The 24,038-nt window shown below is 36.1% G+C and overlaps 1 protein-coding gene across 1 annotated transcript in view; it reads left to right on the forward strand.

Moving 5' to 3' along the window:
• Positions 1-2,226: 2,226 nt before the first annotated feature.
• LOC127623380 (CD276 antigen-like) overlaps positions 2,227-24,038 on the forward strand; it is a 122,761-nt gene continuing 100,949 nt past the window's right edge. The window contains exons 1-2 of the mRNA XM_052097820.1: positions 2,227-2,466; positions 9,567-9,687. Of these exons, the coding sequence (XP_051953780.1) occupies positions 9,642-9,687 (46 nt within the window). The 5' untranslated portion in view covers positions 2,227-2,466; positions 9,567-9,641. The remainder of the gene's footprint in view (positions 2,467-9,566; positions 9,688-24,038) is intronic.

Here is a 24,038-nt window from a genome sequence, read left to right on the forward strand (position 1 = left end):
GATGGTTAGTCTAATCCAGGGGTGGGCAACTATTTTGGTAAAGGGGCCACATCGTGCTTAGTGCATAGGGGGCCACATTGTATCCCTTTGAGATACAGTGTTCTGCATTGATTTGGTTTTTGGATCTTTTAAGCCCAGAAATAGTTGTGTACTCAATTTTCTGAAGTGTATCTGTGACTAATGGGACTATTCTGCAATTGCCTGAAGTATTGTTTTGCTGTACAAAGGTATACTTTTCAGGCATTGAAAAACTGAATAAAAGCTGAGCTTGTTATAAATCATTTATTTTACCATCTCTACTTCCCTGTTAATTTATTATTCAATTTAGCACTCTCTACATCAGGGGTCTGTTTTAATAATAATAAAAAAATAAATAAAAAGAAATAGAACTTTTAATGTTTGACGCAGATCGGGTGAGTTTACTTATTTTCTTCTCAAAACATTACCTGTTTACATGCTAAAAAGGTCATGATGCAGGTCTCGTCAATGGTTTGACTATCCATTCAGCACACAATTGAATGAAACAGGCTGCATTACTATGATAAATTATTACTGCAATAGTTAGGTTAAATACAGGAATTTAGGTATTTCTAAATTTCACAAATAAAAAATACATAGGCTATAATCCATCTAATCCCTCACAGCCTCGTTGTCATTTAAATTAAAAATCATAGGTGGCACTAGCGTAAATAAGGTAATTACCCCCATTATGTTTTTTTTTTTCTTTTCTTTTCTGTAGGCTATTATGAATAACGAAAATGAAAACATCAATAAATTAGTCCATATGGCACAATATATATATATATATATTTGTGAGGATGTTTTGGAGAATCAGATCAAAATTAAGGTTGTTATTCACTGAAAAAAATCATCCCTTCCACTGTGTTTCTGAAATGGCATTCTCCATCTTCATTTTTCATTTTCAGACTGGTGTGTTGTGTTTGGTAATGACACGGCAGAACCAATGACATCAATTACTTTTATCAATTTATTTTAGAATCGAAACCTAAAAAGATTGTTGTGCATCGTTAGAGGAAGAGATTATCAGAAAACTATGTCTCAAATTGTGTCTTTTCCGCACACAAATCTAAACTGTGTATAGATTATTTTACAAATTGAATTATTGATGTGCAAATGCAATTTGCAGGAGTGCCTGTTCAGATTGACAAGAGAGATTGCTCAGCTGCACACAAAACTAAAATATGAGATGGAGCAGAAAAAAAGTCCTCCATTCAATGTACACAATCCAAACATGACTCTTTACATCTCTGCTTCCAGGTGTAAATATTAAGTAACCAAAAAAAAAAAAAAAAACAAGAATCCGAAGCAATAAAGTGGACCGAATGCATGAGTGCACTGAAGCGTCTACTACAATTTTGCACTCTATGGCATGTTGGCCAGAGATCTGAGATCAGAGATCCAGATTTTACAGTTTCTGAAGTCTACCCTCAAGCTTAAAGCCAACCTCAAGCCATCAGTTGCTTCCAGTGTAGACACAGTGCTATTTGAGTGAGGCGGGTCAGACCCTGCATGTTTAGTGAGGCTTTTCCACAGCATTGCATATATACAAAGAATCTGGAGCTGCTTCATGTTTTCTGCAAACTTGAAAACTGACAATAAATATAGCCTACCTGAAATATATATATATATATATATATATATATATATATATATATATATATATATATATATATATATATATATATATACACACACACACACACACACACACACTATCGGTCAAAAGTTTTGAAAAAACGTATTCTTAATCCCACCCACCACATTTTAGAATAATAGTAAAGTCATCAAAACTATGAAATAACATACATGGAACTATGGGAATTATTTTGTGACTATAACAATCCTAAATCAATCAAAACAGTGTTATATTTTAGCATCTTCAAAGTAATCACCCTTTGCCTAGAATTTCAATACATGTACTCTTGACTGTTTTTAAACACACATGGTGGTACAATTATATTTTTGTCTACAAAACTAATTTCAAACATTTAAGCATATGCCTTCAGATCAAAAGATTTTTAAGATCATGGAAAAAAAATAAATTATATATATATTATTTAAACGTAATATTCTTCTTATTTTGTTGTCTGGGTCATAATGAGAGGCTGGGTATAAACCCGACTCTATAGTAACCTCTAGTGAACTAAATGGTTAAATCCAGCAGCAGAACCCTGGAGTGACGTCATCAGACTGGACAGAGTGCAAGAATGAACTAGGAGTGGTTTCAGATTCCGACCGGAGGAAAACCTTTTCAGCATAACGGTATTATCATTTACCCGTACGAACAAACGGTTTCAGTTTTAAATCAAGACACGCAAAAAAAAAAAAAAAAGTAATGACAGGAAATAAAGTGTCTTGCATTTCTTCTTGGATCTTCTGTTAGTCATTCCACAGCTGCTGGATGAGCGGTGCTTTGTTTTAGTCTAACTTCTCATTGCAGGAATGGTAAGTTTATTAAAAAGGTGTCTTTCAAATAGTATATGCTAGTATAACTATGCACATGATCGATGTTTGGGAGAAAAAGAAAACACTATCCGACTGAGCGTTTTGTAACCGCAGTCGTTAAAACTGCACTTTGGAAAACAGCGCGATAAATGGAAAATATGAATCAGTGAAGAATAGCCGAGCTTTAAAACAGCTAGTGGAGCTCACCGCAGCTCAAATGACATTATAATATAGTTTTGTCGTCAGTTTAGTATAACCATAGGCTACTGTACGTAGTCTTCTTTTACTAAGTTGTTTAGTGAAGTGGAGATCCAAAGTTGCCTTCAGTAAAATGAACGCAATTCATACTAACAATTGACAATTTTACACTCAACAATATGCTAAAGTCTAGCATGCACATTGTGTCGTTTGAATCCCTATTACAAAAACATAGCATAACACTACGAGAAAATGTTCACCTAAAAATGTGCTACATGAAACATAACACACATAAATGGTTTGATTAATAAATAATAATAATAATAAAAATAATAATAATAATAATAATATATATATATATATATATATATATATATATATATATATATATATATATATATATATATATATATATATATATTATTATTATTATTATTATTAATTATCAAAACTGAATCAACCTGCCTCCATTAGGTTACACCCACAAAACTAATTTTAAATGTTAAATCAAAGTAGAAATGGTTCTTTAAGTTCAGCAGCCGGTTTGCACTTTTTATAGCGTATATTATCTGTAAATTTACTATGGTAATTTTAGTTCTTTTTAAATTATATAAGTTATATAAGTCTTTATAGGCTATAATTATTTTTAACTTGTCCAATCTCGGCTTTAGAACCCTGCTTTACTGAAGATCTTTCCTCCAATCTTCTTAAAAATCCCAAAATGAGTCATGTTATTTTGAATGGGTTGGACCCTTTGTTTTAAGAGTTCTATCACTGCCCTAAGGCGCACCACACCCCTCTTCTACTCTGATGGTCTGGACTGAGTGTCTTGATTTGTTCTCTAACCTAAGCAAACAGTTTTATTCTTTAGCCCTTAATGAGATTACCCCACTAAAGTATATTTTAGAACACCTTTTGATATGCATGCACCATTAATTTACTGCTATTATTATCCATCTGTAACACATTAGATCACTTTAGGAGTTTTTTAGGCGTCGTGACACACTTTACTTCAGAGACTGAGACTACCCCTAAATCCTAACAAATTAAACGTTTGCTCTTTGAACTCCACCAGCACCTGAAATAATCCCTGGAGGGAATTTTCTTTACCTTTTCTATGTCAGATGGCTCAGGACTTTCAGCTTGGTTTGCCTTAAACCACTTTATGTGTTGTTCTTTTGTTTTTGTTTTTTTTCTACTCTAAAAACAATGTGCTGAAAATTTCTTTGTCTGATAGGTTTAGGGTTTGGGCAATAGGGTTAGAAAAACATTATGCTGAACAGGGTTGGGGAGTAACGGAATACATATATTTATAATACAAAATATAAGTAACTGTATTACACTACAGTTACAATTTAAATTGGTAATTAGAATACAGTTACAGTCAAAAAGTAATTTGATTACTGAAGAGATTACTTTGCATTTTATTGTCATTTGTTTCATTTAATATTTAGTCCTTTCAGATGGAAAACATTTATAAATATAAATGATGTGAACCAAAGTGTATTTGGATGGCGGTGAAACACTTTCTTATGATGTGTTACATTAATACGAGCAGACAGAGAAGTAAGTTTGAAGTTTGGAGCAGAATAGATATAGAATTAAACTTTGTGTAAATTGTCAGCTTTACACTAAGCTAAAATGCTCTTTCTAGCCATTTTACATGCACATGTTACCAGGCATGATCATATACTTTTATCAAAAAATTCACATTAGATCATAATTTCTTTTATTCTAGTAAGATCTTTTGATATCATAGGGTAAAAAGCATATTCTTGGTCATTATTGTATTGTTTTCCTGTACAAATATAAAAAAATCCTTAAAACAGGATCAATTTGATTTATCTTGTTTTAGAAACAGTGCATAAGATATTTAGGTTTTTCAGATTATGTATTTTTAACATGTGTATTTTGTCTAACTGCACTGGCAGAGTTTTTATAGTCAAAACAAGAGAAAATCTACCAGTGCTGAAGAAGTAATCCAAAGTATTTAGAATACGTTACTGAATTGTGTAATCTAATGGAATATGTTACAAATTATATTTTACATCATGTATTCTGTAATCTGTAGTGGAATACATTTCAAAAGTAACTCTCCCAACCCTGATGCTGAACTTGTCTAGTATACTTGTTAAGTAGAATATAGGATGAATAGTCCAACATGCTTTAAAAGTATTTTTTTTATGTTAAACTACTTTCTCCTTTGCAAGCTTAATATGGATAGACAACTATCTCCTCATGGTCAGAGAAAATGTGAACAGAGTGTATCTAGCAGACTTTCAAAACATTGCCATATTTGTTTGATCATCTAATGGCAAGAGTTTGGGGCAGTTTTATCAACTGTAGCACGGAGTGAGTTCAGGAAATCTGTTTGTCATTATTTTTGCAGTTTATGCCACTAGTATCACAGAAATTGCACACCACACCATTAGAGTAAAAAAAAGTCACATATGTCATTTTTTAAGTTGAACCTAGACTGCCTTTTACCCGCAGTTTGTTTATGTTGAGCTACATTTACCAGTAATCTGTTAGCACATTCTAAATAGTAACTTATTATACATTAAATACCTGGTGGCTAAACAGTAGGCCTGTTATCGCAGAGGTGAGTAATAAGAGGTTCTTGTTCCAGAACAGGAAACCCTATACTTTCACAGCAGTAAAGATAAATGTGATTATTTAAACTTCAGTCTTTGATGGGAAACATCTGAATAAAGGCTAAAGGAATAAGCACATTCTTGAGACTTAATGAGGCATGGTCCACAGCAGAAAATTACTGTAGTTATTGTAGAGGAGGTATTGAACGTTCATCCAAAAGTGCTACTGATTTATATGTTGCCGAGGGTGTTTATCCAGCATAATGCAGACATACTGTATGCACCCTGTTTGTTTGACTTGTATATTAAACAGATTAAGTCGTTGTTTAGCTGTGAAACAGTGGATTGTGTGCAGCAGTAGTGGAGTTTAAGTCTAGATAAACTTGATCATTTTGTCTGGTGCCGAGCAGGCCTCTCTTCAAAATGTTGAAATGACTGACAAAGAGGTCTAGGCAAACACAAACAGTCTGGGGATTTCTGATATTTCATTAAAGGGAAGGAAAATGTACGGTATGAGTGAGAGAGACAGAGAGAGCTATTACAGGAATACATTATGGATATACAAGCACACAACTGTCATTCCTAATGTGTGAAACATCACTGTATTTTTACAGACTGGTTGCACTGCAAAACAAAAAGTTTGTGCTAACCAAAATTCAGGCCACTGCCCCCAGTGGACAAAGCTGGAATTGTTATTGATGTGAAATGCCAATTGGGTGGCATCAAAAGCAAGTTGTAATTAGTTATAAATGACATATAGTCAACAGGATTGCACATTTGTATTAATCCTTCGCCCCGACCCATACTCAGATCTTAAACCTGACCAGTGAAGTAAAGCTGTAATTTTTAGAGCTAAAATTCAACCTCCAAATCATGCTCACCTTTGTTTATACTGTATGAATGCGACTGCTTCCTGGTTTTCTTGGGACCAGGACCCATGTGACAACTTGAATCCTGTGTGAACATGTTGATTTTTATTCAGTGATTGTTTGGCAACCACAGCTGGCATTTTTTTATTTTATTTTTGTAACACTCTGTTATTTTACCGTGTATCCATGAAGAGATTTTTTGCTGAGGGGTTAGGCCACAGAACGAGTAAGGCATAGCGCAGGGGTGAGACTGCCTCGGACAGAATGTCTCATATTACAAAGTGAGTTGTGCTGACTTACTGGAAAGAGCTTAGTCAGAGCTCAGATTTATATGACCTGTTTATTCATTGTGTCTGGTTGGCATTACTGTTTGTGTGTGTTTGTTTTTGGTATATATGCTGATCAAGTAGCCATATGAGTTTGAAAAAGACTCTTTTAATGCTTCAGTTCAGGAAGCTAAATGTCCTTGCCATATGATTGTGGTGCTAATCTCAAGACTTGACAACAGTTCTTTGACAACATAGAAAAGATATTGAGGAAGTTTGAATGAAGAGAGGAGAAAGTGAGAGTAGATTCAGCTGTCTATGTCTATCAAATGCAATGTATTAAAGAATCCATGAAAACTTAATAAAGTCACTTTGTGACTCTTTGTCTACTAAAGTCATCTAGAGCTAGCTATTGTATCATCTGCTAGCTATTGTACACCTAAAAGTTGACAAAAGTAACTTTTAACAGACGTACACTTTTAAAATGTACAGTCTTCTCTTAATTTAGGTCTCCGTGTAAAGCTGATGTCACACTAGCAAACTTGAAACAACTCAATTTTGGCTGAGGGTGTCACATATGCATACTGTTTTGTAAATTTCATCTCTCTTTAGTTGGAGGTATGTCACAATTCCTGATTAAGAATGGTGGATGGGTGACAGACATACCAACTTACAGCAACTCTGTATCCTGTCACGTGGAGCTCGCCGAAATAACTACAGGAGTACCGCGTGAGCATAACATTTTTAAATCGAGTTATGAACGCGTATGTCCATATGCATCATTCAGTGAGTAAAGAAATTATTAAATGAAAGCAGCCTGTTGTGCCTCTGCTTTTTGATTTTTGTGTAGTACAAAAACGCTTTGTGACAGAATTACTATAGATTACAATCGGCATTTGTGATGATATGCAACTAAGTGCACAAAAATAAACCTGTTAAGGACAGCTTGATGTCTTATCAGTTCTTCAGTAAAAGAAGAAGCTTATCGGTCACTAAAAGAGAAAACGAGCATGCCCCGGTGACAGAAATTTTTTGTTTTTTTTATTTATGTCATGTTGGATCTTTTTTTTCTTTGCTGGAACCATTAGCTCAGTAGGGAGTCCCAACGGTCAAGATATTAACGATCTAATGCATGCTTCGTCTACCTACACCTGGCCAGCGATTGTCCAGATTAATGAATCTCACTCCTGACAATTACTAAAAAAAATCAGGTAGTGTGGTGCCATCTTAAACAGAATTTTTTTTTTCCCCCCTAATACCACCTGCCTCTTACTAGCAATTGTAAGATCCAAATGATGGTTATGTAATGTAAACTAAGAACTATTTGCTATTTAAAAAAAAAAAGAACGAGGGAGAGAAAGAGGAAATGAGAAAACAAAGTTGAAATTTTGGCCAGACTTGCAGCTTAATATATGTATAAATATAAAAAAAGGAAAATTAGATAGAAACATCCTAGTCAGCCAACAAAATTGCCATATCCAAATCATCAATTTCAGCTCTGTAGGTCCTCACAATGCATGTGAATGGGAGCGAAAATGTTGTACATAATCACAGAATAAAATAAATCCATAAAATTCCAGTGGTTAAATCCATATTTTCTGAAGTGATATGATAGGTGTAGGGGATAAATATTTAAACAATATTTAAGTCTTTATTCATTTGTTTTTGGTGATTTGCATTCTTCGTTCATATCGCCCCCTACTGGCCAGGGGGGAGAATATATGGTAAAAAAAATCCTTATAGGATACTTTTAGTATGTGTTTATGTGCATTTTGGGGCTTCAAAATGTTGGCACCCATTCACATACATTGTATGGACCTACAGAACTGAGATATTCTTTTAGAAATTTTTGTTTGTGTTCAGAAGAAGAAAGAAAGTCATTCACCTCTGGGATAGCATATGGGTGAGTAAATGATGAGAGAAGTTTCATTTTGGGTGAACTATTCCTTTAATCCCCTATATCTTGTGTATGGAATACAGGAGTCACTCAAGAACTAGCAATGGTTGACATTGTGATACAGTCTCGTAACTGTAAACAAGAAACATGGTGGCCAACAGTTTAACACGTTTGGTGTTAGCTAAGTATTTTAAGTGAGACGAAATTCAGTGCCGAACTTCAGTGAAGAAATTCTGCAAAGCCTTTAGTAACTGGGAATTCATGCGCTGAAGTCTTTTTTTTTTCTTTCTTTTTTTTTCTCGGAACTGGCTGTAGATTCTTCCTTCTTTTTTGTGCCCGTCAGATATTTACTTCTGCATAAGAATTCTGCAGAGTTGGGATATTAGGAAACATGCAACCACACTGTCTTGCCCAGAGAAAATGAAAATTCTCAGTGTGTAAGCCAAGCTACTCACACAGATGATGTCCACAGAGGGGAAAAAAACCAAAAGTCCTACTTCCTACCAAATGTGGAAGCCCCCATCTTAGTAGGCAGCCTTGCAGACTGTAAAGTGGTACAGTGTGCAAAACTGGCACACACACTTGCAATATACTGTATGTGTATGTGCATTAATATGGTAGAAGGCCAGAAGTATAGTACACAACAAGCACACAACCCCTTGCATTTAAAGTGCATCCTGGCATTACACTGGTGGTAACAAAACATACTCAAGGGGGTGATTGACTTACTGTCACGATTCACTGTTGTCTGCCCTGTGTTTATCCCCTGTCATCTGTTCCCGGACTACACTTCCCATAATTCCCTGCTCTCATCTCTGCCAGCTGTCCTTCATTGTCCACTTACCTTGAGATGTTTTTGTTGTTTCTGGTTTATGGAAGAGTTATCTTCAACACTATCTTTTTGCTTTATACACATATGAGATATGACATTATTTTTTCTATGGAACACAGAAGAAGATTATAGACAGAAAGTTAGCCTCAGTCACCATTCACTTCCATTGCATCTATTTCCCATAAAAATTAAAGTAAATTGTGACTGAGGCTTTAACATTCTGAATAACACATTTTGTGTTCCACAGACAATAAAGAAAGATATACAGATTTGGAACAACATGAGGGACAGTAAATGAAGACAGAATTTTAGATTTTTGGGTGAACTATTTCTTTAACACACATGTACATGTACTCACATTTTCACTCTTCCTCTCAGTCAGTCAGCTCCAGGTTAATCAGTCTCTCTCTCTCTCTCTGTTTCTTTTTTTTTTCTTCCTTGCAGTGCCGTGATTAAAGGAGCTGCCCCGCTGTTACGCACACACTTTGTTGGATCACACACACTCGTCTCACCATCACCATGTTGGCCTTCCTGTTGTGTGCTCTGTTGGCTGTGAACTCTCTCGGTGGGTGATGTTTTCTTGCCTCTTTGCTGATTATCCAAAGACCACAACCTGTATACTGGAACCACACAAACAGTTACACTTACAGGTCATGCTAGCAGGTAACACAAGCCCTTGTTAATGCCTCCAGAGCAAACAAACAAACAAAATATGATACAAATAAAAATAAATAAATAAGGTTGAGGGGAAAAAATAATGGGAAACTACTTTTAAAGGCAATGAACACTTTTTCTAAATGTATTAATTAATTTATTGCAGCATTATCTAATGCCGAGTTTACACTACACGATTTTAAGCACGGTTTTCGTTGCTGACAGTTTTGTGGTGATCGCCGTCAAAAGCCCGAAATAGTAGACAAATCAGAGCTCGCTCCCATGAGCGACGATCGCAATGTATGTATTATCAAAGACGTTAAATATCTGGACCTGTCTGTGACTCCAAATCGTGCAGTGTGAAATATGTTTTGACTGAATACAACTGCAGCGTTGACCTACAGCTAATGAGAGAGCAAAAAACAGGGCACGGGAAGTTTCAGTGGGAGGAGTCCTGATGTACATGCAACATCAACAACTAGCATGCCTGTGGTATCAATAAAGTCCCATTGCTCCGAAATGGAGGAAAAATTTGTGGAACATTGGCAGGAGCACCAGACTTGATGTTTCATCTGAATTGTACCACAACCGGGTGGAGAAAGAGAAGAGTTGGAGAGAAATTGCCAATTCTCTAGGACAGTCAGGTAAGCAAATGGGTAGATTTTTCAGAAGAAGGTACTTTTTCATATTGTAACCAATAAAATATATGATGCCTTGAGGTGATTAAAAACATACACATCATATTCTGAAATGCAAAACATATGATCATGCATTTGTTTTCATATCTCTTATCACTTCTCGCGTGTACTCTGTAAACGTTATTTGGAGTCCAGGCAGAGTCGTCGGAGATTCGTCAATAGTGAAATGTTTTGTAATGTGTTCACCCCTATCGCCGATTCCTTGTGTAATTTGAAAATGCTACGACTTCAATGGCAAGATCTATATCCATCCATCCATCCATCCATCCATCGTCAACCGCTTATCCTGTGTACAGGGTCGCGGGGGGCTGGAGCCTATCCCAGCTAACATTGGGCGAAAGGCGGGGGACACCCTGGACAGGTCGCCAGTGCAAGATATATATATATATATATATATATATATATATATATATATATGCTATACAGTATATACTTAAAAAAAAAAAAACGTAATACGTAAATGCTTTTTTTTTTTTTATACTGAATGTAATACAAGAACATAATGGACAGGAGCAATATGAAAGCTCAGAGCAGATTGGATTTACCCAAACAAGAATGAAAAAATGCATGAACGAACGTTACATTTATATAGCACTTTTCTGACACTACACACAAAGCGCATTACACAGTGAACAGGGGACTCTCCTCAACCACTACCAGTGTGCAGCATCCACCTGGATGATGCAACGGCAGCTATAGTGCACCAGTACACTCACCACACACCAGCTGTTTGTGGAGAGATAGAGCCAATTGATGGATGGGGATTATTAGAAAGACATGATTGATAAGGGCCAATGGGGGGAATTTGGGCAGGACACCAGGGTTACACCCCTACTTTTTTCGAGAAGTGTCCTGGGATTTTTAATGATCACAGAGAGTCAGGAACTCTGTATAATATCTCACCCAAAAGACAGTGGCTTTTTACTGTAGCCGTCACCATACTGGGGCATTAGGACCAACACAGACAGCAAGGTGAGCACCCCCTGCTAGCCTCTCTAATACTTCTTCCAGCAGAAACCTTAGACCATAGTTTTCCCCAGGAAGTTTCCCATCCTGGTACTGACCAGGCTCAGCCCTGCTTAGTTTCAGTAGACAACCAGTCTTGAGCTATAGGGTGATATGACTGCTTGCTCGTTATTGCTGAATTAGTTTATGAATCGTCAGAGTAGCAGTACAGAGAAACAGCATCTGAATGTTTGTATGAAATTACCATGTGGTTTCATAGTTGCTCAGTTTGAGAAAGGATGAATGGATGATTCTTCCACATAAAAAGACTATTAGTGGCTTATATAGCATATACTTTGTTAAATTTGAATAAGGCATAAAGGGATTATTGTGTGGATATAATATGATTTAATTCAGAATGAGCTCTTTAAGCAGTTAATAACTCTTTGCAGGTAAAAAAAAGTATAAAACGAAACAGAATATGTGTTTGATTTACAGATGTGATAAATTGAGAAGTTCAGAAATGTTACGAGACAAGTTAAAACTCTAGTCTGTAAGTAACGCAAACTTAGAAAAGAAAGTTCTTCCCTCAGACTCAAATGTTATAATGGCACTATTTTTTGGGTGTGGTGACTTCAATTTAGGCCACAGTTATGGCTCCATTTATAGCCCTCAGTTTTGTCCTTAATATAGAATGTGCCTCAGAGTACAGTATATCGTGAATGTAATGTCCACACCATGCTAAATCTGAAAAGAATGTTCAAAATACATATTAGGAGTATATCATATCTAAGAATTTTTACATACATGTTCATAAATAAGTATTTACAATACATTTACTTTGCCGTACAACTAGGGCTGAAACTTTTATTTCAGTGCAATACAAATTTGTTGTCGAATAGTCATTTGATCTCATTTAACGTAACATGAGATCACATTCAATTCATAAAATGATGATGCGTGAGAGCAGCACTGCAGTTTGTGACTGAGGAGAGGAAGAATTACACAGATCACTGTCCAGATGCACTCTAAACTTTCCAAACAGCTTCAGGTGATGTAGATTGCAAAGTATGAGGAATTATACAAAAATACCAAATAAGTAAAAACAGAAGCACTCTTGTTGTGGAATAAGTGGAGTCGGAGCTCTTTAAAGGAAACCCTGGCGTTACATCTTAAATGCAGTTATATTTAATGCATTATAGCTTGTCTATACTGCACTCACAGAATAACCAAGTGAAAAAATACACTTGTATACAAAATACATTTATATTTAAGATAATTTATCTTAAAGCAAGTATAAATATCTTATATGTAAATGTATCTTATTTTAAGGATTTTTAGACAATTTTAAATGACAAAAACTCTTGATAACAATAGGATGTTTTGCAGTGAATTTCTTTACTGGATTAAATTTAATAAAACAAATGTCCCCCTTTAATTCAGTGAATTTCATTTAGAGGTATTTTTTTAAAGATTATTTGGTCCTCTTTATTGTTAGTAAGCAGGTTTAATACGTTTATTAATAAGTCAGGGCACAAGTTGAATAATCGGTTAAGAGCTAATAATTAATTGTTGCAATAATCGCTGAATCTTTCTAACAATCATTAGATTAATCAATTATAAAAATAATCGTTAGTTGCTGCTCTACTTATAATCTCTATATCATCTTTAGTAGAACTGGTAGCAAATAGTAAATATAGTACCTATTACAGTTTTCTTATGCCTTACTCTTAGTGTGTCCACAGGTGGCACTGTCCACTCACAGACTCATTAGCCTTTAGCATCTAACAAATGTGGCAAATGACCTGACATCCAATGAAGAGAGAAAAATCATAATAACAACAAATTTCCATAACTGAGTTGATCTCATTTGGTGGAGCCCTTGAGAATGACGTTGCTGTATTTTAGAGTCTATGCATGAAAACAACCCTCACTTCCTTCTTTCCCCACTGCATTTTCAAGGTCTGGTACCCTTCAAAGATCATTCTTTTTTCTCTCTCTCTTCCTACCGATTGATTGCATATAATTTTCTTATGACAAAATTCATTTTGGGAATTATCGCAGTGGCATGTGTAAGGGATCTCCCCTTTGGGGTGCTGTTCCCCTCCAGACCAACAGAGGGCGTTCACCTTGGTCCTCTTGTGCTATGCTCCTCTCCACTCCTGTAGATGGCACCAACGCCCCTAACCTGATTCAACTGTTCTCGTTAACCCTCATTCCCTTCACCTGTGTTTTGCCCTATATAAGTCTGTTTGTTTCTCACCAATGTCTTCAGTCTTGAGCCTACTTACCCTGTGCCTTGAGTTACCAGTTCTCTAGCTTAAGTGGTTTTTCTTGTTATACCTTTTTGACCCTTGTGTCTATTTTTATTTCTTTACTGTACTTTGCCTTTTTTCATCTAGTAAAGATTATATTTTTTGGTGTGTAGTAAGTGCATTTTGCAATTACTGTCAAAAAGGTAATCACAACTTATAGTAGTACAGTTAATATATTGTATACTGTAAGTACTGTAATACAGTATTAAATGTATGTATATTCAGCACTTGAATACTGTAAAAATTCAGAACTAAGAACACTCTAAATGAAAAACACATTACAGTACACTCACTCAAAAATGAGTAAGTTAAATAAAGTAAATGAAAGAGTAATTCTGCCTCAGCGTCACGTTTTCACATCATTAGAAACAAGTGTGAACAGTGTTTAGTCGCTGTGTGTTAATGATGACAACTTAGAGTTTTGCAAAAAGGGGTAAGGGTATTTTTAATGTAAGTCAGGTTGGGGCAAGTTGTCATTTGTGTTATAAGCTATCTCCACATTAATCTGGATAGATTTGAAAACAGTGTTTTTGTTTAAACGACTTTTTCAGTCCACTCTGCCGTTTTCCAAAAGTTGATTGTCCACACTGAAACGTCTGAAAATGCCTAATCCCTTTTCTGTGCATGCAAAAAAAAATATTTACTGTAAGATGTGTGGCACTACCTCATTTCTTTGTATGGTCTGAAATGCAAATGTCCTCGTGTTCTGCCATCAGACAGCTTAATTGTTTTGGGTAGAAGTGACTGCATCATATGGCAACAAATATGTCAGTGTTTTTCTGTCCACACTACAATGCAAAAATGCCATTTTCAAATATATCCATTTGGGAGAGCGTTTGCCAATAGCTCTGTTTTGCTTGGACAAAAACCCAGTGTCAGTGTGGACGAAATGCAAAAACAAAGCGAAATTAATACGTTTTCAAATGAAATTGTATTAGTGTGAATGTGGCCTTAAATTTCATAAATGTATCAATTGCACTGTTAGTTTTATTATATTTTTGTGTAACCTTTTTTTATCTTTAAATTTAGCTGAAAAGCCAATAAGAAGCTGTTTAATGCAACCGTAGTTTTATGACGTGATGTAGTTTTTATTTTGGTGGTGGGGTGAAAACGTGCCCTGCTTGTTTTCACTAAGGCTGCTGTCTTTACGTCCTTGTAAATGATGTACTGAGCTCCTGCAGAGGCTGAATGAATACAGAGATACATGCACACAACTCTGTAACTTTCCTTTGATAATTTAAGGCTTATGGCAAGATCACTGGCCCTTCACCCAGATTATCTCCACAGCTGAAATGAAGATCATCATTCATGCTGTGCATCTCTAAAGGGTTTACTCTGTCAGAGAACAGGAACAGTACATAACATTGCCTCGCTAATAACAAAGACATTATCAAACCATGGTTCGCTGCTTGAGACACAATTCTATATTTTCCCCATAAACTAAAAATTAGGTGGCTAATTGGTGTGTTTTTTTTTTTCAGCATTAGTTTTTGCAAGATATGTAGCAGGGCTGGGTATTGATACAGATTTCCCGAATCAATTAAATTCCGATTCACAAGCTTTCGATTCTGATTCGATTCAATATTGATTCATATGGGTTTATTTCATTTTTATTTATTTTATTTCATATAATGTCCCTTTTGCTTACATATAAAATAAATTCTCTCCCAGCAACTGCTGTTAATTATACAGCAGTTATATAGCCCCTTTTTAAGCCTTAACGGTATTCAAAGCGCTTTACACTGTGACACATTCACCCACTCATTCATACACCAATGTGCGATTATGATTACAATTAAATGTTTTTTGTAGTTGTTTTTGACCAACAACTGACTGTAAAGAACAGAAAGGGTATTAAGAGACTGTATTCAGTGACAAATGTGTTGTGTGGATCTCGTTTTGGACACACATTACCCGGAACAACTTTTACTCTCAACAGGCTGTGAAAGGATCTCAATCCTGAACACTTCACGACTAAACTACACAATTACTGGTGTGTGAAATGTAAACATTTATCATCCAGTTGCTAAATAAATTCACTTAGTTGCATAGCGTGAAATTTGGTTGCAAATACGAGTGATATCCTGTCATTAGAGGTCTGCATTCCCGCGGAACTTTCTCTGGGAAATTAAATTTCCGAGTTGAAGGCTGGAGCGAATGGTACGTCTATGAGATGTGGACAGCAGCAGGCGGTCAGAGAATAGCCTGAAAAGTACTTTTTTATAACGTAAAATAAATGTGCACACAGCTTGTGATTGAATTATCCAATATTTAGAGCAGGCAGGTAGTCAGTATGGCTTTAGAATAATGCAGAGCAAAGCGCACACTGTTCTAGAAAATGGTCAATTGAGTGTTAAGAAACCAACTTCAGGCAAGTCAAACTGTTCAAAATGCTTCATCTGATAATAGCAATAACAGAAAAATAAAATGTTCTCTGTGTGCAGTTGTTGCCTATTTGTATGGCTTTTGCTCTTATGTGGAAAAAAATGCGGGTTTGTGGGAACGGGAGCGTTTGGGAAGAAAATCACTGTGGGCAGATAGCGGTTGAGCGTGGAGTAAAATTCAGCAGGAGCGTTTGGGTGCTGGATAGAAATTTGCAGGAGCGGGATGGAAAAACAGTCCCGGGCAGATATCTACCTCTCGTTGTAGTAGAGGGTAACAGATTTAGTGAAAGGTCAATCTTGGGATTGAAGAATCGATATCAAGATTGTTCAAATGAAGATCTCGATAAATTTGAAAAACAATATTTTTACCCACCCCTAATATGTTAGTTTAGCCACTACACTGTTGTTTTTCAGATATCCTTTTATTTGTTTTACTGTGATTGCAAGGCAACAGATATACTGATATTCCTTAAACATTCTGGTTACAGTTTGTTCTAAAATGTCTTTAAGAGCTCTCCAAAAATTTGTCACTGGCAAAACATGTATAAAATATTTTCGATTTATACTGTATATTGCTTGCAAGACAAAATTCTTTTGTCAGAATACACAGCTACTTTTGAATGGTCCTCAATGGTGAAAAATGCTTTTTGTTCCAGAATGGTGTCGTTTCAGCATTTACCAGCTAACCAGTCAAACCCATTGAAACACACTCATGTCTTTCTGGGACATTCTGTTGTCTGTATCTCTGTCAGAGCTTCATCTACATCAGCTGGGCCCATTTATCCCACAGTGGAGAGGGGCGAGAGAGCTGCATATTTATGACATGATATTTACACAGTGAATGTCATTATGTTTTGACAATATCTCCGTTTCGGACCAATAAAGCCCTTTCAGCAGAACTTAATCTCAGGCAAAGAAAGAGAGGGGAAAATGAACATTCAGAGGAGAGAGAGAGAGAGAAAGAGAGAGAGATGGAATAAGTGTGGACATGTGACACAGAGAGGTGTTATTATGTTTTGACAATAGACTGACATATCATGCCCATAAATCTAATTCAAATGGAAATCAGTCTCTTACATACAGGATGTGATGGAGGGAGGTGTGTGAGACCAATAAGAGCAACCGGAAAGAGCGAAAGAGAGAGAGAGAGAGAGAGAGAGAGAGAGAGAGGAAAACATTTGATTAGATCTTCTCTGTGTCAGTGCTCTTATGAATTAATGTGTGATCTGGTGTTACCCATGATGCATTGTGATGGTAATGTCATGGAGAGTCACCAAGCTAACCTCTACCTCCAGAGAATGAAAGAAAAAAACCCAGAGTGATATGTGGCCTTGCAAATTACTTCTTTTGTAGGCTGGTGACAGTGAGAATTGAAAATCCAAAGGAGATTTGTGGTTCATGTTTGAGTTTTACACTTTGTCTTTGTGTCATCACTTGTGTATTAGAGACTTAATGTGACTGTTTCATTTGTACATGCTAGTATCACTATTGATACTAGTATCACTATTGCTCATATACTTAAAGCTGAAGTAATTTCTGTTAGTGCCAGCTTTCAGAATATGCCCCTTGTCTGCAGTTGTTTAAACAGTCAGATAGTCCTGACCCCAACTCACGCCATTGATTGAGTAGTGTTGTTGGGGCAGGTCTAAGCGGGTCGCTCAAACACACGTTTTTATTGTGCCACTAAGTCACAGTGTGTACAGTTTTCGAGAAAATTTACCTTTGAATGGTTTACTTAGGTTGTCTCCGCATATAAAGATGGGATAGAAGAAAGTATTTTAACACTAAAAAGTTACATATTTCAGCTTTATGGGGCTGCCACATGACTCGCTTCCAGTGCTGACGAATACATTAAGCTGTATGGAGTGAAGCATGGCAACACGCTGTTCAAACTTAAACGGATAGTTCAAGGAATAGTGGTTGCTTGGTGGTTTATATGTGTTCTTAAATAAATAGTTCACCCACAAATTTTAATTCTCTCATTATTTACTCACCTTCATGCAATCCCAGATGTTTATGACTTTCTTTTTGCTTCTAAAGATTTTTAGAAGAAAATCTCAGCTCTCTAGGTCCATACATGCAAGTGAAATGTGGCCAGAATTTTGAAGGTCTAAAAAGTATTCCATGAACCTCCAGTGGTTAAATCAGTCGTCAGAAGCAATATGATTGGTGTGGGTGAGAAGCATCAATATTTAAGTCCTTGTTTTACTGTAAATGTCCACTTTCACATTCTTCTTTTGTTTTTGCCATTTCATATTCTTTGAGCCTCTTGTGCACCACCTACTGGGCAAGGAGGAGGAACTGAATGACTTTCTTTCATGGAACACAAAAGCAGTTGTTAGGCAGTATGTTGTCATCATTAACTTTCAATGCATCTTTATCCATTTATCCTTTATCTTATTTTGTGTCATACATGTTTGGAACATCATGAGGGTGAGTAAATGAGAATTTTCATTTTTGAGTAAACTGTCCCTTTAAAGAAGGTTCACCCAAAAAGGACATTCCAAATGTGTATGTGTCACATATTCCCTGTTGTCTTTTGTTTTTGTGCTTTTATGTTAAAGTTCTGGTTTAGTTCCTGTTTCCTGTTAGGTTTTTGTAGTCCTTTGTAGTTTCATTTTATGATTGGTTTTCCCCTGATTGTTTCTCATTCCCTGATTGTTTCCCCAGGTGTTCCTTGTTTTCGCTTGCGTATTTAAGCCCTTGTTTCCCCCAGTTAATTTGTCAGTTCTTGCATGTTTTGTTATGCTCTGTGCTGGGTTCTCTGTGTTTTGCTTTATTCTGAATGTTCTTGTTTATTTTAATGAAGCTGCATATAGCTCCTTACTCCTCACCTGCCTTGTCACAGTATGACTCTTTTGCTGAACACAAATGAAGATTTTTAGAAGAATATTTCAGCAAAAGCTCCATAATGCACATGAAAGTAATAGATAAGACTCCAGTGGTGGAATCTATATCTTTAGAAGCGATATTATAGATGTGGGTGAGAAACAGATCATTTATTTAAGTCCTTAAAGTCTTTGTGTTCATCAGAAGATAGAAAGTCATACACATCTGGAATGGCATGAAGGTGAGGAGAAGATGAGATCATTTTAATATTTGTGTGAACTATCCCTTTAGGAACACATAAACCACCTAGCAACCACACAGAACATCTTAGCCACCACATAGCAATGCCTGGTATCCACCCTAAACACCCTGGAAGCATTATGGTGGCAAGTTTTGTACAGACAAGCCCCTGTTACATTTTCTTCAGAAATGTACATATCTAGTTTGTGTATACTCCTAAAAACAGAGTGCATGGACATCGTGTTCTTGTGCAGTGTTTCATCTACATCACTGGGAGGCGATAAAGCCTCACAAGTGTGTTGGCACTCTCATACTTCAGCTTACAGATCATGAGCCTTATACATTTCTTTGTCTGTATTCAGCATCAAGTTTCCTGAAGCCTTTATGAATCTTCACAAAAACAAAAAACCTATTGCTTAAAATTGCACGTGTGTGCAAGCCTGGCTGAACAAACTCTACAAATTGTCTCACGTCTGAGCCTCATCGGTGTGTGTGAATAATTTGAGCTGTGGAGTTCAGAGCTGCTCTGATGGAGGTCTGATAAAGCCAGAGTCTCTTATCGAGCTCTTTAAAATTAACCGGCATGTCTCTCCACAGGTAGATATTGAGCACTGTGTTTTTCAATGATATTGAGCGATGTTATTTGAAGCTTTTTCTGTTTGTAAGAGTGCGTTTGTGTTGTGTGTGTGTGTTCCTCGTATGCGTGTGCTTATTGGCCTTTGAGGTAAGGCAGGGCCGATATTTGTCTGAAGAGTTTGTTGTATTAGCAGAAAAGAGACGGGCCCCTCTGTTACTGAGCAGAGCTCATCGAACCTTGATGATTTACAGCTTGTGTTATGAAAGACAGACAGATAGCGAGCTGTGAGGTATTGAAACTTGGACAGACTAAAGGAGTGATATGAAGAGAAAGAGAAAATGGGGAGAGATTGTGCGCCATTTACCATCTTAAAGGTACAGTTCACCCAAAACTGAAAGTTCTTTCATCATCAATATTCATTGTTGTTCCAAATCCATATGACTTTCTTTATTGCATGGAACACAACAGGAGATGTTAGGCAGACTCAATCACCATTTACTTTCATTGTATGAAACAAAGATACAATGAAAGTGAATGGTGACATAGACTAACATTACTGTGCCTAACATATAATTTTGTGCTCCACAAAACCTTTTTTTTTTGTAATCTTGCATCAAAATGTAATGTAGTTCGCTCCTCCTCCGGATGTCACCAAGCTCTCTTATTTTTTTTTAAACCCCTCCCTTCCAATCACCTGTCATATAAAGGCCAGTTTTCATGATGCAATCAATTTCCAAATGGATAAAAATCCATGGATAAAAGTCCCTCCTGTCCTATGACACATCATGGAAGTAAATTGGTTGCATGCTGTTTCTTGTTGACTTGAAACAAAAATATAAATTATAAGACTAAAATATATTAAAACTAAAAGATGGCATGGCGTAATAATAGTATATGGCGAAAGTTGGATCATACAAGAACGTATGACTTTTACTTCCATAGAGATACAGGCTCTTCTTTCACCTAGCATATAACCAGATCTGTTTAGACAGACAGATAGACCCAGACACTAAAGGAGTGGTAATATCTATCGAACTTAATTTTTTCCCAGAATGTTCTTAGACTTTTTATAAATGAAATATTATATTTGTATAATATTTTTAGATGTCTAGACTACATCTAAAGCAAATTTAAATGTGATATCCTCCAAGACTTTGGGATGACCAGTTTTATCCAGACCTGTTGAAAATAAAACAAAATTTCTTCCTCTTAGTCAGCATGCCTCTCTTCTTTAGTTTTAGAGCAGATATCAACGATTCTACAGACTGTGCTCAAATGTGCAAAAATCTGCAATCAAAAGTCAGACGTTTCTTTAAAGTACGTTTGATCTCAAACATATCTCATCATATCCTTCCAAAACCAAGCCATTGGTTGAGCCATTATTGCTATGGTTGGGAACCACATACAAACACAGAGAAATGTTTTGATAGCACCACTGAGACACAGTGGGAATCAACCTACAAATGACTTATTGTTTTCTCTGCATATTAAGCTGGGATTGTAGAAAGGATTTTAAACATATGGAAAATTAGACACATCACTTTTAAAGTAAAGCATCATTAAGTCTTCTGAGCTATGAAAGAGAAATACACATTAGGCCCTTTCCCAACTACAGTCCTGGGACTTTTCCCTCAGTAACTTTCTAGATGACAATTCTTAAGAGGAACAGTACACCTGAGGAGACATTTCCCCTCTTGCATTCGCACCCCCAAAGTAACCCCTTAGTAACATCATATAGTTTCGACCATTTTTCTTGTGAAGATATTTGCACGTGCGATTCAGTAGCAGCAGCAACAACAACAACAAAATCAACAACACAGATGGAGGATGCCGGGATCGAAGCTACACTTTTGTTAGGGCTGTTTTATACGAACTTTGGCTGCAAAGGAAAACGTAGGCAGCTGCCTAATCAGTTAATACTTTAAACACAAGGTTTTGGATGAATTGAACTCTCTCAACCATTTAAATAGCACCTTATTTCATCCTATCTTCATCCGTCCTTATACAACTTCCGAAGGCAGCATTTAAAATTTTTTCGATGCAGCTTGTGTCTTCAGGTGACAGTCTAAACTGGGCGCATGAGGCGTGCGTGCAGTGCTCCGTGCGAGGATGGACAAGGTGGCGAGAAGCATTATTTAACCACGCAGTACAAGCTGAACTCAGCTGACAAATGTTGAAAATGCACTAGAAACCTATTTATCAGCACAATCTTTTACGATAAATGCTTTTATTACTCAACATAAATTACTAAACTGAAATACACCCTCATTGACTCAAAAGATGTCTTGATGCAAGTTAACTATGCAGTAACAGGCACATAAACATTTCCTCATGTAAACTAGATTATTTAATTAATTAGTGTATAATAAATTGATGAACATGATTATTTATATTCGCCATTCCAGAAAATGTGATTATAGTAATTCAGAAATCACTTTATTTTATTTTCAAACAGTTAGTTCTGTAGTGCAAACAGTACAGATGTGATGAAATCTCAAAGCGTGTCTCCAGATGAAGTCACACACACACACACACACACACACACACACACACACACACATATAAAGACATGTGAAACTGGTAATTATCTTTTGATACTTTGTTACATGTTATTTTTGTTTTTCCCCTATTAAGGGAATTGTTAAATTAGCGCAATCCTCTGAGTAGCAGGCTAGCAGCTAGTTTGTTTACAAATGGCAGCTGTGGAGCTCCTCTCCTTTCTCAATGCTTTGTGCGTCATAGGTTTTTGAGTAGTCACAGGCTACAGCACCTCCCACAGTCCCTATATGCCCCAAAAGTACCTACCTCAGAGTAGGAGCTAAAGTGTACCCTAAAATGGCTTTGAGCAACTATAGTTCCTCTGGTGTGAAAGCGATGTAAACAACTAGTCCATGGGAAAAGTACCTAAAACAGACTTTAGTACCTCCAGTTGGAAAGGGCCTATTTACGGTAGGGAAATTGTGTCCCACTAGGTCTCCCTACAACAGCTTATCAGATCTCCCTTGCCAGTGTTGATCTCTCTGCTCTGGTTTCGCTCAGTTGTGGGGCTTTACACTAGTAGCTCATATTCATTTAATTGGTCTATTGAATAATTTGTGACCTTCAAGTCCAGTGTGTGGAGCACAGGGGGAGTCATGAGTAGTGCTTTGGTTTCAGAGAGATGACAGGATGAGGTAAAACCATTCTGCACTGATGGGATCTAAATGTGTGACTTGTCTCTATACTAGTGGTGTGAATCAGCAGGTCCCTGGCAAAACAATATGGTAAACTTGGCCAGATTGTATTTTCATTTTTTTTATTTATTTTTTTATTGGTACTTTCAATTTACTATACATTTGATATATATATATATATATATATATATATATATATATATATATATATATAATTAACTGCATATCAAAAACAAAAATGTATTTGTGGTTACATTTATAGTATTTTAGCCAGTTCTTTTTTCTTTTCTTTTTTTTGTCTTGAAAATGCATTTTACAGTTATTTTTATTTTAAGTAATTGATTTTTTTATTTTATTTTGTTTTAATGTAATTTTCCATTAGTGATGATAACATTCTGAACATTTAAAACTAATGTCTCCATCTCTCTGAAATTGTCCTCCATGTTCCTAAATGTGTTTTCTGAGATCAGTCATCTGTGGTATTTAAAATGTTCCAGCACCCTTACATAATTCCTAATCCTGGTATTCACTGCAGACATGGGGCAGATTCACATTTACAGTGTTTGAATGAGGATTTTGAGCTCTTTTCAATGCTCTTTCAGTCCTTTAGTTTGCAGCTATTGAACCATACATTCTATGTATTCAGCTGCTGTTTCTGCCGTAGCATATATTTTAATAGTTTAATTGTTTTCATACCTCTGTCAGCTAGAAAAAGAAGAAGAAAAGAAAACACTATATTAGAGTTTTAGGATGAACTCAATCGTGCACATTATCAAGTTGCAAGTTGTCATGTGCAGGCTTATATACACTGTAAAAAATAATAATTTTTATTTAGGTAACCTCTAAATTAACAAAATTTTATTCAAATCAAAACAAATAATTTCATATGATGAACCTACATTAGGTTACACCAATGAAAGTCATTTTTAAAGGTCAGATCAGGTTTAAAAAGTAGAAGAGACCATTTGTGAAAATAGACAGGGCTAATTAGGACACAAATTTCAGTTGAAAAAGGTATTTTTCTAAGAAAATGAATTCAGTGTCCTCCTTCCGCTAGAAGATATTTAAACTAAGGTGAATTGTTGGTCTCTATGGGTGCTG

The sequence above is a fragment of the Xyrauchen texanus genome, chromosome 29 (genome assembly GCF_025860055.1).
Source record: "Xyrauchen texanus isolate HMW12.3.18 chromosome 29, RBS_HiC_50CHRs, whole genome shotgun sequence".
NCBI classification, from domain to species: Eukaryota; Metazoa; Chordata; class Actinopteri; order Cypriniformes; family Catostomidae; genus Xyrauchen; species Xyrauchen texanus.